Source organism: Bos indicus, chromosome 21 (genome assembly GCF_029378745.1).
Source record: "Bos indicus isolate NIAB-ARS_2022 breed Sahiwal x Tharparkar chromosome 21, NIAB-ARS_B.indTharparkar_mat_pri_1.0, whole genome shotgun sequence".
In the NCBI taxonomy this organism is placed as follows: Eukaryota; Metazoa; Chordata; class Mammalia; order Artiodactyla; family Bovidae; genus Bos; species Bos indicus.
Window position 1 is genome coordinate 32,457,773 of NC_091780.1, and position 16,926 is coordinate 32,474,698.

Here is a 16,926-nt window from a genome sequence, read left to right on the forward strand (position 1 = left end):
CCTACTTGGCACAGATGGGCCCTCCAATAGCTGGGAGGTTGGAGGATGGGAAGAAGCTGAGCAAGTCTGAGGACCTGTGAGTCAGGGGGCCCTCTGGGGGCTACTGATTTTTGCAAGGGGCGGGTGCCAGACCTCACTTTGTACTCAGCCTCCACAGAGACCCTGACTCCTACCCCTGACCGGAATGAGGGTGTCTACGCTGCCATCGCCGTGCAGGAGGCGCCAGGGCCCCCCACCATGCCAGGCCAGGACTATAGGGCACTCTATGACTACACAGCCCAGGTGAGGCCCTCTGCCCTCCCCTCCTTCTTGCGTGGACACCAGCATGCCCAAGGGTGTGCTCACATGTGGGCACATGCACTCTGAGGGTGCTGGGGTGGGTGCCCTCAGAATAGCACCTGGCATTCAGGAGGGGCCTGGTGCACACCTGCTGAATGAAAGCTCATGAACGGCACCAGGCCCTGGGTCACATGGTGTCCAGGCAGGTGTGGGCACTGCTTGGGTTATGCATGTGTGCAGCTGGCTGGTGGAGCTGGAGCTATCCGAGGAAGTGGTCTGAGGGGCAGGCTCTGGGTAAAGGCCTTGTTCCCCATGACCATGGGTGCCCAGAACAAGTCATGGTCGGAACTTGGTCCTCAGCTGTGCATGGTTGATTTTCTGAAGCCCACAAGAAGAGGACGAGTAAAGGAGCCACAGGGCAGCTGTGCCCAGATCCCCAGAGACTCTTAATTTGTCCTTGCTTTAAGGCGAGGGGTACAGAGCTGGACCCAAGATCCACTGAGACTGAAACATCTCCTTGGGGCTTGGCTGGCTACACTGACTCCCAAAGTCTGTGCCCTGGGGAGGGGGCACAGCCCAGGAGAATGATGGTGTGCTTGCAAGACAAGGGCTGGCTGTCCTGGGGAATAGCAAACACCCCTGCTCCTGACTTGCTAGCTTGCTGTGTCTCAGGCAGGGAGCGGGAGAAGGGAGCAGCTTGGAGGAAAAGCCAGGGAAGCAGCCCCAGGTTGTGACAAACCGAGGGGACAAGAGGCTGGTCTCCCAGGGCTGCCCTAGCCTGGAGTGGCCTTCTCTTGCAGCCCCAGGAGGCCGGCATGTCTCAGCTGACAGCCCAGCTGTGAGACACTTACTGCCTGGGGTGGGGGGTGACCTGACCAGAGGCCCTCCCAGCAGGCCCCTTCAGCCAGATGTGTTTTCATTCTCTTGCCCAGAACTCTGACGAGCTGAACATCTCTGCGGGGGACATCCTGGAAGTCATCCTGGAAGGGGAGGACGGCTGGTGGACGGTACAACGGAACGGGCAGCGTGGCTTTGTCCCTGGCTCCTACCTGGAGAAGATTTAAGGAAGAAACAGTAGCCCCTCCCTGGACCTGTCCTGCCAGTGGGGCCAGCCACCCCCTGGCCTTGCGGGGGGGCCCCAGACAGAGCCTGCCCTCATGGGAGGAGTCAGCTGCTCCCCAGCAGTCTTTCCCACAGGGAATAAAGGAGCACTCTTTTTCCTCCTGGCATCTGTGTCCAAGTGCTGCATTGGGAGGAGGTAAAGGAGGGGAGGAGTCCAGGAAAGCAGAGCTTCCCACCTGCAGTGTCGTCACTGAGGCCCCAGTGGGGTCTGTGCTGGGTCTGCTGGGGATGGGGAGGCAACCTAGCACGGGGTCCCTGCCAAGGGGAGAAGGCCACAGGGGTCAGGGAGGGATGGGGGAGGGGTCAGGGAGGGATGGGGGAGGGGTCAGGGAGGATGGGGGAGGGGTCAGGGAGGATGGGGGAGGGGTCAGGGAGGGATCAGGGAGAAGCCCACGAGAGCCAGGATGGGGGAGAGCAGGCTTCCGAGGGGCAGAGGGACTAGAGCAGGGCAGCAGCAGACAGGACACGAGGCAGGGAAGAGCATTGGGACAGGGCGGTGTGTGAGCACAGGGAGGAGGGAACACCTGGAACATTCTGGGGATGAGCAAGCTTAGCTCCAGGCAAGAAACAGGTGACAGTCTGCCGAGGCAGAGGGGCCGTGGTGCAGAGTCTGGTAGGGGCCTGCAGGCCTCTGGGTCGGGATGCGGGTGGCACTGTCTCCTGACCCAGCTGCCTGCCACTCCTTCTCAAACACGGCAGATCCACCAGGCAGGGGCCCCAGGTCTACACAGGCCCACCCTGCGCACAGAGGTGGCCAAGCTCCTCTTCTGTGCTTGATGCTCTCAGGCCATTCTTTTTGGCCCCAGAAACATAACTTCCACAGCTGCCCCAGGCCTGCCAAAGCCCTGTTCCAGCCACGCCACACCTAAGGCCCTAGGAGTAAATGTGGAAGAAAGCCAGTGCGAACCGGCAGCCAGAAGCGTTGCCTAGGTCAGCCAGATACGAGACCTGTCAGAAGTAATTCAATCAAGCAAGGTATCTTAATGACTTCTGTGTGAATGACACTGTATTTGAAACTGAGACAGGGGCAAGGGGGATGCTAAGATGAAGGGATGGTGTCAAAGAGCTCGCTCACCCCAGAAGCTGCACAGAGATACTATCAGCCCTCTGATACAAGGCAGACAGTAAGTAGGGTAAGAGTGGGACCAGGAGGCCATGTGCAGGCTGGCCAACACAAAGATGATGGTGGCTTGTCTGGGAAGTGGCAACTGAGCTGGAGAGCAATTCTGGAAGGATGAGGGAAATACATCAACAGCACTTGGAAATTTATAGGATGTGAGGCAGGAATGGGAAGAGTGGAAAGAAAGGAGATGAGAAGATTTCCCTCCTCAGGTGCAGTAGAAGGTGGAGGCGGGGTGGCAGCAGGGACACAGTCTGAGCAAAGGCCCAGGAGAGCCCAGCAGACTGGCCACTGGCATCAGGCCCTGCAGGAGCAGCCGAGAGGAAAGAAAAGAAGAGAAAGCCCTAGGTTTCAGTGCTTTACTTATTTATTCCTTGAAAATACCTTGTCATCTTGATTGAGCATTCCATCCAACTGCAAAGATCTTTTTTTAAAACCACTGGCCTAGATATTTATCAACAGCTCTGACAGGTGCCGCAATGTCTACACCGCTGGAGGGTGATGGGTAACGAGTGTCGGATAACAGGGCCCGCCCTCCAGTCATTTTGGCAGCCACGGAACAGAACTGAGAGCAACTCTTGGGTCACAATTTATAGCAGGGAGAAAGAAACCCACAAATGAATTGAGGTCAGATTCATTGCCTCTGCAGCATTCTCCGTTCTCTGTGCACGAGGTCACAACCTCAGCTGGACGGTCAGCCTTCCCAGCAGAGGAGATGGTGACCGATAAAGAGGGAGTTGGCGTGTGGGTAATGGAGTGTATAAATAACTGCACCCCTCTTCTTGACAGAGGGCTACTCACAGGAAAAATGGAGCAGAACAGATAGGAAAAGCATGGCCTCTGAAGCCAGAGCATCAGGGTCTGAAATCGAGGCTCATGCTTCCTTGTGTGGTCTTAGGCAAGGTACAATTTCTCTGGATCTCAGTACCATTATCGGCAAGATGGGTGCAATGAGCTCCTGTATAAATTGCTATCCTTGGAAATTTCAAAATTAGACATTAGAAGTGCTAATGAAAAGCGTGAGATGATCACTTTTAATAAAAAGGACCACCCCCTCCAAACCTTGGCTGCAATCAATAGTAACTTTGGGCTTGGCATAGCATCCTCATCTTAATATGCCCTCGGGGGAGCTGTAGTTACGTCAGTAAGTCCTTCCTGAAAGTGACAAGGAGTAAAGGAGAAGTAGTTCAGGAGAAGCAATGGGCTACTTGGCCAAACTGGACACAAGCACCAGTGGGGTCTAACACTTAGTTCCAACCACCCTCCCACAGCTATTCCCAGGCTGGGCAACCTCAGCACAGGAGTATCTGTTAGGCTCCGTCTGGCTGAACCACAATCTCTGCCTATTTCCCCTCCTGGCATGGGAAGCAGCAGCCCAAGCCCTGCACAAGGTCACCGCCAGCAAGTGGGCACCCCATCCTCAGCACCAAGCCCACAGGGATGTGGCTTTCAAACTGTGCTCAATGAAGCCCTATCAGGGACCAAAGGGAGGGGAAGGCGAGCCCCACACGATTTCAAACCCTACTTGTAGCGTCTACATATTGGACCAGTGGTGGTTCTCATCCTTGGCTGCTCAGTAGAATCACCTAACAAGTTTTTTTTTGAATGTTGATGCTCTGGTCCCATCTCAGTCAAACTGAATCCAATTCTCTGCCAGCTCATCTTGAGCATAAATATTTCAAACATTCTCCTGGTGATTCTAATATGCAGCCAGGGTTGAGAACTTTTCTAATGGGTACTTCAGCTGCAAAAAGAAAGTTTGAAAACCAACTTCTTATGGCATCATAGTGGCTGATTTTAAATACTGAGTGTCCATTCTGACTACTATGGTGCTGAGGATACAAAGATAAACAGGTCTCTTTTCTTTGCTATTATAACTTTCATATCCATTTTGCTTTCAGTGGATAAAGTCAAGAGACACGACCAGTGTATGAGTCAACATAGTCAACACAACTAGCCATACACTCAACACTGTCCAAAAAGGTATTCAGGTAAACTTAGGATATTTCTGCAAGGGCCTGCACAACACCCTCAGGAAATCTCAAGGACACTGCGATAAAGAGCAACATAGGACACACAAATTATTTTCAAGAAATGCAAGCATATAAGATCAAGTACTCATAGAGCAGGGACTCCTACCCACCAACAATAACCAATTAGGAAATGTATCAGGCACATAATCCCGTTACCACAACAGCAGCACACACTGAGTTTCACAGAAAAGTTTCCCAAGTAAACTTAATTGTTTATTAAGATCCATAAGAAAAACAAAAAGCCCAAAACAACCTATCCAACTGGGCAGACAATACACACTGGAAATCCAGGAGACACAAATGGCTGGAACAGCTTTGAAAATATCCTGGGCCTAGCTAAGAGTCATAGATATACATCTTTTCATCTACTGGATGGGAAGAAAAGATACAGGCCAACCCAGAGTGTCAAAAACAGATCAAAGTGGCAGAGTAGGAGGGTGGGGAACTCATCTCTCCTAACAAGCACATCAAAACTACATCACATGTGGAACAATGCTCACTGAAAACCAGCTGGAGACAGGGAAAAGACTTCTGCACGAACACAGCTGTAAGAAAGTCACAGAGAATCAGGTAGAAAGAGAGGAGCAGTGACCAGGCCAGGACTCGTGCCCTGGGAGGGGACTCGCAAGAGCCCAGAGAGAGATCCTCCCTGTGGAGTGAGTGGTTCCAGCCACATACTGGGTGCCCCAGGAAGATGAGATCCCCTGGCTGGTTGGAGGGCTGACGGTACAAACAGAAGGGCTGTGGGAAGCCTGGACCCCACTCACGGGGAGCAAGCACAGGCTTGCTTATCCCTGAAGCAGGGCAGAGAAGGCAGACTAAAACTACAAAGGTCTCTGACTAGTTTCCTACCACCACCCTGGTATGCACCCTAGCCTGAGCTGAACAACAGCTCTGACCTCACTTGTTCCACAAAGCCGCTCCACACCCAGGCGAGGGCTGTCCTGGCCAAGAGGCACAGAGGTAGCCCAGATCCAGAGCAGTGTCTAAGCAGGGAGGGGAGAGCCATGACGCGCTGACCCAGGTGGTCCCTCAGAACCTGTCTGCTGTGACCAGACCTCCACAGCCCAGGCCCCACCCACGCCGAGCCTGCACACAGGTCCTGCTTGCTCTGTTGATGCTACACACCAGGGTGAGCATGGCAGCAGCTGAGTGGAGAGACAGAGGCGGCTCAGACCTGGAGCAGTGTCTGAGCAGGGGAGGGGCAGCCATTACTACCGCTCTCACAAGCAGCACATCAGAAGTTCTCTAGATCTTTGATTGGCCTGCTCCAAGCACCACCACCAATCTCCCTTGCCCAAGCACTGCTCCTCTCTAGGGTGAGGGTGCCAGTGATGGGGGCAGAGAGCACACACTTAAGGGGAACACAGCTAGCACGGACTTAACCCCTCAGAACTTCTGCCCCCAGCAACCCGAGATCCAGTCCTGGCCCGGATAGCACAGTGACAGCCACTGAAAATAACGGAAGTCACCTCTCACACCTGGACTCCACTCATGGGGAAAAGCACAGACTTGCTTACCTCTGAAACAGTGCAGAGAGGGCAGACTGAAACTACAAAGGTCTCTGACCAGTGTCCCACCCCCCTGGAGGCTGCGGTCCTAGCCCCTCTCTCTGCAGCCCCACCTTCTAACCAGGGGATGGCTGCCAGCAGACCCCGGAGAAAGATGTGACTTGTGTTCATGTCAGATCTGGCTCCCCCACCAAGGTCACTGGGTGCATGCATACTGTGTAGGGTGGCTCCCACACAGGGATACCCCTTTTCAAGACTGCAGTAGGTAACTGTTTCACCTAATTCCAGAGACAAAGGTAAGCAAAAGGAGAAGACAGGAGGGGTTTGAATTGGAAGAGCAAGGGAAAAACCTCTGAGAAAAAACAACTGCTGATGCTGCTAAGTCGCTTCAGTCGTGTCCAACTCTGTGCGAACCCATAGACGGCAGCCCACCACGCTCCCCCGTCCCTGGGATTTCTCCAGGCAAGAACGCTGGAGTGGGTTGCCATTTCCTTCTCCAATGCATGAAAGTGAAAAGTGAAGGGGAAGTCGCTCAGTCGTGTCCGACTCCTAGCGACCCCATGGACTGCAGCCCACCAGGCTCCTCCATCCATGGGATTTTCCAGGCAAGAGTACTGGAGAAAACAACTAACGAAACAAACAATTTGCCAGATAAAGAGTTCAAAGCACCAGTAATAAGAATGTTAACTGAATTAGGGAAAAGAATAGATAAACAGTAAGAATTTTAAAAGGAACTAGAAAATATTTTAAAAATCAATCAGAACTGAAGACTGCCATAACAGAAATGAATAACACAGAGAAAGAATAAACAGAAGACTAGGTGATAAAGAAGAATGCAAAAGTGATCTGGAAGACAGAATAATGGAAACCACCCAATCAGAACAGCAAGAAGAAAAATGAAAATTGAGACCAGTTTAAGGCATCTCTGAGACAATATCAAGTGTACCAACATTCACATTATAGGTGTCCCAGAAGGAGGAGAGAGAGAGAGAAGGGTCAAAAAGGTATTTGATGAAATTATGAATGAAAACTTTCCAAACCTGAAGAAGGAAACAGATATCCAGATATAGGAAGCACAGAGGGTCCTGAACAAGATGAACCAAAACAGATCATATCATACATAATTAAAGTGGCAAAAGTTAAGGAAAGAATTCTAAAGGCAACAAGAGAAAAATAGAGAGTCATATACAAGGAAACCCCATTAAGTGCTGAAAAGGGGGAAACTTGTAACCAAGAATACACTCACTACCCAGCAAGATAATAATTTAGAGTTGAAGGAGAGATAAAGAACTTGCTAGACAAGCAAACCTGAAGAGTTCATGAATACAAAACCAACCCTAAAAGAAATGCTAAATGGTCTTCCTTAAGTGGAAAGGAAAAGGCTAAAATAAGAAGTATCTATAGGAAAGGAGAAATCCAACTAATAAAAGCAAATATATAGTAAAGGCTGAGGATCAACCATTTAAATAAGCTAGTACAGAGATTAAAAAACAAACAAACAAAAATCTGTAAAAACAACTATAATTACAACAACCAGTAAAGGCATAAATGACAAAGATGCAAAATAAGACATCAAAAACAGAATGTGGAGAAGGGGAGTAAAGACTGTATACCTGCTGGAATGTGTTTGAACTTAAATGACTACCTGTTTGAAACAGGCAGATATAGGTTAGCATATATAAACCCCATGGTAATCACAAATCAAAAACCTACAATAGACACACAAAAGCTAGAGAGAAAGATATATAAAAGAAAGTCAGCAAACCACAAGGGACAAGACTAAAAGAACACTGAAAAGCTACAAAAATAAGTAACAAAATGGCAATAAGTACATACCTACCAATAGTCACATTCGGTGTTGGACTAAATACTCCAATAAAAATACATAGGGTGGCTGACTGGATGAAAATACAAAACCCATCTATATGCTGCTTACAAGAGACTCATTTCAGAGCTAAAGATGCCTACAGACTAAAAGTGAGGAAATACAAAAAGATATTTCATACAAATGGAAATGACAAGAAAGCAGAGGTAGTGATACTCACATCAGACAAAAGACTTTAAAACAAAGTTTGTAACAAAAAACAAAGAAGGACGTTATATAATCATCAGTTCAGTTCAGTCGCTCAGTGTGTCTGACTCTTTGTGACCCCATGAACCGCAGCACGCCAGGCCTCCCTTCCATCACCAACTCCTGGAGTCCACCCAAACCCAAGTCCATCAAGTTGGTGATGCCATCCAACCATCTCATCCTCTGTTGTCCCCTTTTCTTCCTGCCCTTGATCTTTCCCAGCATAAGGGTCTTTTCAAATGAGTCAGCTCTTCGCATCAGGTGGCCAAAGTACTGGAGTTTCAGCTTCAGCATCAGTCCTACCAATGAACACCCAGAACTGATCTCCTTTAGGATGGACTGGTTGGATCTCCTTGCAGTCCAAGGGACTCTCAAGAGTCTTCTCCAACACCACAGTTCAAAAGCATCAATTCTTCGGCACTCAGCTTTCTTCACAGTCCAACTCTCACATCCATACATGACCACTGGAAAAACCATAGCCTTGACTAGATGGACCTTTGTTGGCAAAGTAATGTCTCTCCTTTTTAATATGCTGTCTATGTTGGTCATAACTTTCCTTCCAAGAAGCAAGTGTCTTTTAATCTCATGGCTGCAATCACCATATGCAGTGATTTTGGAGCCCCCAAAAATAAAATCTGACACTGTTTCTACTGTTTCCCCATCTATTTGCCATGAAGTGATGGGACTGGATGCCATGATCTTAGTTTTCAGAATGTTGAGTTTTAAGCCAACTTAAAGCTCTCCTCTTTTACTTTCATCAAGAGGCTCTTTAGTTCTTCTTCACTTTCTGCCATAAGGGTGGTGTCATCTGCATATCTGAGGTTATTGATATTTCTCCCAGCAATCTTGATTCCAGCTTGTGCTTCATCCAGCCCAGTGTTTATGATGTACTCTGCATATAAGTTAAATAAGCACAGTGACAATATACAGCCTTGACATACTCCTTTTCCTTTTTGGAACCAGTCTGTTGTTCCATGTCCACTTATAACTGTTGCTTCCTGACCTGCCTACAGGTTTCTCAAGAGGCAGGTCAGGTGGTCTGGTATTCCCATCTCTTTCAGAATTTTCCACAGTTTCTTGTGTGTGTGTGTGTGTATGTGTGTGTGTGTGTGTGTGTGTGTGTGTGTATATATATAAAATGATAATGGGATCAATACAAGAAGAGAATATAACACTCATTAACATACATATAGCTATTATAGGAGCACCTAAATACATAAAGCAAATATTAACAGACATAAAAGGAGAAATTAACAATACAATAACAGAGGGGACTTTAAGACCCCACTTACGTCAGTGGAGGTCATCAGACAGAAAATCAGTAAGGAGAGGGGTCTTAGATAACATAATAGAACAGATGGACTTAATAGATAGCTTCAAGACACTACATTCCAGAAAAGTAGAATACATTCTTTTCAAGTGCACAGGGAACGTTCTCCAGGATAGATCACAAATCTCAACAAATATGAGGAAAGAAATTACAACAAGCGTTTTCCCCAACCATAACAGTATGAACTAGAAATCAATTTGGGGGAAAAAATAGGAAAAGCACAAACACATGGAGACTAAGCAACATGCTAATGGGTCAAAGAAGAAATCAAAGAGAAAATCAGAAAATACTTTGAGACAAATGAAAATGGAAACACAACTTTTCAAAATCTATGGGACACAGCAAAAACAGTTCTAAGAGGGAAGTTAATCGTGTTACAGGCCTTCCTTAAGAAACAAGCAAAATCTTGTTTCCAACCTAACCAACCATTCAAATAAATTAGCAGAAAAAGAACAAAGAAAACCCAAAGTCAGCAGCAGGAAGGACATGCAATAAGGATCAGAGAGGAAGTAAATTAAGAGACTAAAACCTAACAAACAGTAAAACATCAGAAAAGATCAATGAAGCCAAGAGATAGTTTTTTAAAAAAGAAACAAAATTGAAAAACCTTTAGTCAGATTCATCAAGAAAAACAAAAGAGAACTCAAATAAAGTAAGAAATTAAAAAGAAATAACCAATATCAGAGAGATACAAAAAATCATAAGAGAATACTATTAAGTTATACGCCAACAAACTGGAAAACCTGGAAGAAATGGACAACTTTCTAGAAACATACAATCTTCTAATACCCAAAGCATCTACAAGGCTGTAGGGAAACGCAGAATTTCCTATACTGCTCAGTTCAGTTCAGTCGTGTCCACCTCTTTGCAACACCATGGACTGTAGCACACCAGACCTCCCTGTCCATCACTAACTCCCAGAGTTTACTCAAACTCATGTCCATTGAGTCAGTGATGCCATCCAACTATCTCACTCTCGGTCATCCCCTTCTCCTCCCACCTTCAATCTTTCCCAGCATCAGGGTCTTTTCCAATGAGTCAATTCTTTGCATCAAGTGGCCAAAATATTGGAGTTTCAGCTTCAGCATCAGTCCTTCCAATGAACACCCAGGACTGATCTCCTTTAGGATGGACTAGTTGGATCTCCTTGCAGTCCAAGGGACTCTCAAGAGTCTTCTCCAACACCACAGTTCAAAAGCATCAATTCTTCGGTGCTCAGCTTTCTTTGTAGTCCAACTCTCACATCCATACATGACTACTGGCAAAACCATAGCTTTGACTAGATGGACCTTTGTTGGCAAAGTAATGTCTCTGCTTTCTAATATGCTGTCTATGTTGGTCATAACTTTTCTTCCAAGGAGCAAGCATCTTTTAATTTCATGGCTGCAGTCACCACCTGCAGTGATTTTGGAGTCCAAAAAAATAAAGACTGGCACTGTTTCCACTGTTTCCCCATCTAGTGGGAATATAAATTGGTATAACGTTTCTGGAGTGTTAACTGGATATATCGGTTAGACTGGTGAAAAAGTAACTGTGGTTTTGCATTGTTGAACTTCACTGTTTGATACTGGAATACATTCTTAAATAAATGTGGTTACACATCATTTTCATGCACATTTCTTACTTAATTTTTTTGCTAATGACTTATTTGCTGTTTATATTTATTTTAGCCTAGAGAAATGATGTTAGAAAAAAAGCAAATTCGAGCAATCTTTTTGAGTTCAAAATGAGTCGTAACACAGCACAGACAACTCACAACATCAACAATGCATTTGGCTCAGGAACTGCTAACAAAGGTACAGGGCAGCAGTGATTCAGGAAGTTTTGTAAAAGAGATGAGAGGCTTGAAAATGAAGAGTGCAGCGGCTGGCCCTTGGAAGTTGATGACCAACTGAGAGCAATCACTGAAGTGGATCCTCTTAAAACTACAGGAGAAGTTACTGAAGAATTCAACATTGACTATTATAAGGTCATTTGGCATTTGCAGCAAATTGGAAAGGTGAAAATTCTTGATAAGTGGGTGCCTCATGAGCTGACTGCAAATCAAAAAGATCATTGTTTTGAAGCGTCATCTTCTCTTATGCTACACAACAAACCACTTCTCAATTGGACTGTGACATGTGATGAAAAGTGGATTTTATACAACTGGTGCAGTGGATGGACTGAGAAGCAGCTCCCAAGCACTTCTCAAGGCCAAACTTGTACCAAAAAAGGTCATGGTCACTGTCGGATGGTCTGCTGCCCGTCTGATCCACTACAGCTTTCTGAATCACAGTGAAACCATTACATCTGAGAAGTAAGCAAGCTCAGCACATCGATGAGATATACCAAAAACTGCAACGCCTGCAGCCAACACTGGTCAACAAAATGGGCCCAATTCTCCATGAAAATGCGACTACACATCTTACAACCAATGCTTCAGAAGTTGAACAAACTGGGCTATGAAGCTTTGCCTCATCTGCTATATTCACTTGGCCTCTCGTCAACCAACTACTTCTTCAAGCATCTCAACAACTTTTTGCAGGGAAAATGATTCTGCAACTAGCAGGAGGCAGAAAATACTAAGAGTTCATCAAATCCTGAAGCATGGGTTTTTACACCATAGGAATAAACAAACTTATTTCTCATTGGCAAAAATGTACTGATTGTAATGGTTTCTATTTTGACTAATAAAAATGTGTTTGAACCTAGTTATAATGATTTAAAATTCATGGTCTGAAACCACAATTACTTTTTCATCAATCTATTAAAAGTTCAAAGTGAACCACTACTAAGAATCTATCCTCGAGTCCATGTAAAAATGTAGAACACGGGGTAATGAACTAGACAGAGGGGGTGGCTGCACAATACTGTGAGCATACTAAATGTCACTGAACTGTTCGCTTTAAAATGTTAATTTTATGCTGTGTGAATTTTACCTCAATAAAGTTTTTTTTTAATTAAAAAAATTCTAAATGCCTGACAGTATGTGTAGGAAGGTGTTCACTGCACTGAGGCTGGAATCAAGTGTCTGTCCACTGTACATTGGTTAATCGTAGTATTACTATATCCATGCAGCTAACAAAAAGCAAATTCTACAGTCCGATACAGGTAAAAGTACACATTTTGTTGTGAAGAAAAAAGAGGACCTATAAAATAGAATTCAAGAGGACAGAATAGAATTCACGTAACAGCAAAAAGTAAACCTACAAACCAAGATCAAGTCTGTTTTTGTATATGTAAAGTGTAGAAGGACTTTAAACTTACTAAACTTGGCTTACCTGAAGGCACTTTTTCCTTACAGATGTCCATATGGTTTACATTTTTAAAAGCACTATTTCTTTTGTTTAAAAAAATTAGAAACAAGTTTTAAAAGGTAGTAAGATAGCTCTGACAGAATGAGAAGCAAAGTCACCCCACCAGTGATGAGCACAGTTAGCACCAGGGACCAAGGTCCCTCGGAGGAACAATGATTCCAGGGCTGGGGTGAGGTGGGTACAAGATGAATCCGGAAGCTCTTTCGTCAGAAATTACAGAAGTGTTAAAAAAAAAAAAAGTCAGGATGTCTTGAGACAATTTGAAGGGGCTCCCACTGGTTACATCCAGACTATTTGAGAACCAAAAACAAAAACCAAAGGACAATAATGAATTATAGACCATTGGAAAAAAGGAGAATCCCATCAGTTTACAAGGAATATAAATACGTAAAAATAAACAACTGGGAGAGAAGGGAGTGCAGACTGATAAATGAGGAAGGAGTCCTGAATTGGAAAATCAGTATTTCACAACCATCATAGGAAAGATTGAGTCAGGTCAGAGTCAGCCCTATCTGCTAAACTGAGGGAGAAGTTTGAAGAGCAGGATTGTTGCATGTCTTAAGAGTGTGTCTCCAGAGACTGCTTGAATCGAAAGGGGATAAAACAGCAACTATACCATGGAGAAAGTGGAAGACCTCCTGACCAGGTGCACTAGGTATTAATTTGTTGCCTCTTAGCTCCAAACTTGCCTTCCTTTCCCGCCACATTAAAGTTGGGACTCTGCAAACTATATTTCTCTTTGCCAGCTGGCCAACAGGGGCCTCTGAAGAGGAAGACAAGGCTGGAAGAGACCATTTGTGTCCCAGTCTGGCCTGGATCCCAGCAGCATCCTCTACGGTGACTGTTCTCTGCTCTCATGTGTAGCAGGCACCTCCAGGGAATCGATTCTGCAGCACACGGCTGGCGGCACGTTCCTGTCGGATGTCTGCCTCTCAGGCTTACAGGGCTCTCCTCTGTTGTTCTAAGTTCCTTCCTTGTCTTCTCTTACCTTGATCCTTGGGGTAGTAGCTGTTTTCTAGGCAGACGCTTTAGAGCTCTTTTCTCCCTTAATGACTTCTTACTCGGTTAACAATTATTAATATTAAAATTTTCCTATTAACTTTTTACCTTTCACTAACCTCAGATATTACATCATGAGAAACGCTGGACTAGAAGAAACACAAGCTGGAATTAAGATTGCCGGGAGAAATATCAATAACCTCAGATATGCAGATGACACCACCCTTATGGCAGAAAGTGAAGAGGAACTAAAAAGCCTCTTGATGAAAGTGAAAGTGGAGAGTGAAAAAGCTGGCTTCAAGTTCAACATTCAGAAAACAAAGATCATGGCGTCCGGTCCCATCATTTCATGAGAAATAGATGGGGAAACAGTGGAAACAGTGTCAGACTTTATTTTTTTGGCCTCCAAAATCACTGCAGATGGTGATTGCAGCCATGAAATTAAAAGACGCTTACTCCTTGGAAGGAAAGTTATGACCAACGTAGATAGCATATTCAAAAGCAGAGACATTACTTTGCCAACAAAGGTTCGTCTAGTCAAGGCTATGGTTTTTCCTGTGGTCATGTATGGATGTGCGAGTTGGACTGTGAAGGCTGAGCACCGAAGAATTGATGCTTTTGAACTTTGGTGTTGGAGAAGACTCTTGAGAGTCCCCTGGACTGCAAGGAGATCCAACCAGTCCATTCTGAAGATCAGCCCTGGGATTTCTTTGGAGGGAATGATGCTGAGGCTGAAACTCCAGTACTTTGGCCACCTCATGTGAAGAGTTGACTCATTGCAAAAGACTCTGATGCTGGGAGGGATTAAGGGCAGGAGAAGAAGGGGACGACAGAGGATGAGATGGCTGGATGGCATCACTGACTCGATGGACGTGAGTCTGAGTGAACTCCGGGAGTTGGTGATGGACAGGGAGGCCTGGCATGATGCGATTCATGGGGTCTCGAAGAGTCGGACACGACTGAGCGACTGAACTGAACTGAACTGAGACCCTAAATGATACACCAGGTGATCAAAATTAAGATTACCAATGAGGGACAGATGACACTGTGTTTCCTGAGAGGATATATGACACAGTGTTCTAGGCATCTAGAATGCAAAACAATCTCATCAAATCAACAGGGAACATCAGATAAACCGAAAATGAGCAGCATCATTTTAAAGGAGAAACTGTATTCTTCCAAAATGTCAATGTCTTAAGTGACAAAACAATGGAAATGCTCCAGGTTAAAGGAGACCAAAGAGACATGACAACTCCCTGTAATACATGATCTGAGACTAGATCCAGAACCGTGGGGGGAGGGCTCTACAAAGGACATTATCAGATCAGAATGTGAACTGTATTTTAAACTACTCTATCAGCTAACTGTACTGAATCTCATCACTGCACTGGGATTGTTGAAGAGTATCTTTATTCCTAGGAAATACCCACTGTTAAGTATTAGAACAAAAGGACGATGATGCAGAGGGAAAGCACATCCAAGAATACAAATGACAAATCAAGCAGCATAAATGTTACTCAGTGGATCTAAGCAAAGGATGTTTGGGCCTCATATGTACAATTTTTATTCCTGCAACTCTTTGTAAGTCTGAAATCACTGGGTTGGCCAAAAGGTTTTCTGTAACATCTTAGGAAAAACCTGAACAAACTTTGTGTCCAACACAGTATTTCCAAATAAAATTCATTTATTTTAAAAAAGAAAATGACTACAGCAGTAATTCTTCAGCCTTCACTGCACTCTGGACACAAGCCGCCTTAGAAGCTCTGGGATTCCAGGCATCTGTATTCTTAAAGTTCCCCCAGTGATTCCAATGTGCAGACAAGGGTGGGAAATGCTGGTCCAGTGGGAGAGCTCACTTATTAAATTCAGGTATAAAAAGTGGCTCTTTTGCACTCTAGAGAATAAGCCCTGGGGAACAGGTCTCAGGGTAATGCAAACTCCCAGTCTCAGCTCCATGTGGTATGGCAGAGACCCTGGAGATATTACGTAGGTAGGTGGTGGTGGTGGTGGTGCTTTAGTCACTAAGTCATGTCCGACTCTTGTGACCGCATGCCAGGCTCCTCTGTCCATGAGATTCTCCAAGGCAAGAATACTGGAGTGGGTTGCCATTCCCTTCTCCAGGGTTATCTTCCCAATCCAGGAATCGAACCTGGGTCTCCTGCATTGCAGGCAGATTCTTTACCAACAGAGCTACCAGGGAAGCCCAAGTAGGTAGGTAGTAAGTGAAATTCGTATGGATCCGGTCAACATGGAGAGATTTCCGATCCAGAGCTTCCCAAAAGAATAAGGCATTTCCATGACTACGCCAGGAATTAAGCACAACTTAGAGCTGACAGGAACTAGGATGGTTTAACTGGACTCAGAGCTACCATTTCCCCTTGTCTTTTTGGCTCCACTGTTAGCATGATGGGTTTGGGTCTGGCTGACAGAGCCCAGGAGAGGATGTTGCTCTCTCACCAGGCAAGCTGGAAATGAGTGAAGGGGGTGGTGTGGAATTAGGAATTAGTTTCTTGGGCAAGTTCAAGGAGTGGGTTACTAATTGGCCTATTTTCCCAAAGCATTTTCCTACTCTGGAGGCTCATCTAGGTAGGTCTCGCAGAAAGAGCTGAGGGCAACAAACATTCCAGTCCAGCTACTTTTCACCTCAGCTCCAACCTGTGACAGAGCAGCCACAGAACGGTACATATGGAAAACTGGAAGCAAGGATGGGGAGACACGGCAGGGGGATGGGGAAGGTGCTAGTCAAAGGCCCAAAGACAAGCAAAACATTCCTGTCCAACGTGCAGCAGGCAGGAACAGGAGATAGGTTCGGTCAACAGAACATAGCCAATCTCCTACTCAGTTCAGTCGCTCAGTCGTGTCTCTTTGCGACCCCATGGATCGCAGCATGCCAGGCCTCCCTGTCTTTCACTAACTTCTGGAGCTTGCTCAAACTCATGTCCATTGAGTCAGTGATGCCATCCAACCATCTCATCCTGTCATCCCCTTCTCTTTCTGTCTTCAATCTTTCCCAGCATCAGGGTCTTTTCCAATGAGTCAGTTCTTCACATCAGTTGGCCAAAGTATTGGAGTTTCAGCTTCAGCATCAGTCCTTCCAATGTATATTCAGGACTGATTTCCTTTAGGATGGACTGGTTGGATCTCCTTGCAGTCCAAGGGGCTCTC

The 16,926-nt window shown here is 45.8% G+C and overlaps 1 protein-coding gene across 4 annotated transcripts in view; it reads left to right on the plus strand.

Moving 5' to 3' along the window:
• The window catches only part of PSTPIP1 (proline-serine-threonine phosphatase interacting protein 1), a 44,397-nt gene extending 42,891 nt beyond the window's left edge, over positions 1 to 1,506 (plus strand). For all 4 annotated transcript variants that reach the window (XM_019983922.2, XM_070775331.1, XM_019983923.2 and 1 more), the window contains 2 exons: positions 149 to 282; positions 1,212 to 1,506. In XM_019983922.2, the coding sequence (XP_019839481.1) occupies positions 149 to 282; positions 1,212 to 1,343 (266 nt within the window). In that variant the 3' untranslated portion in view covers positions 1,344 to 1,506. The remainder of the gene's footprint in view (positions 1 to 148; positions 283 to 1,211) is intronic.
• Positions 1,507 to 16,926: the final 15,420 nt, after the last annotated feature.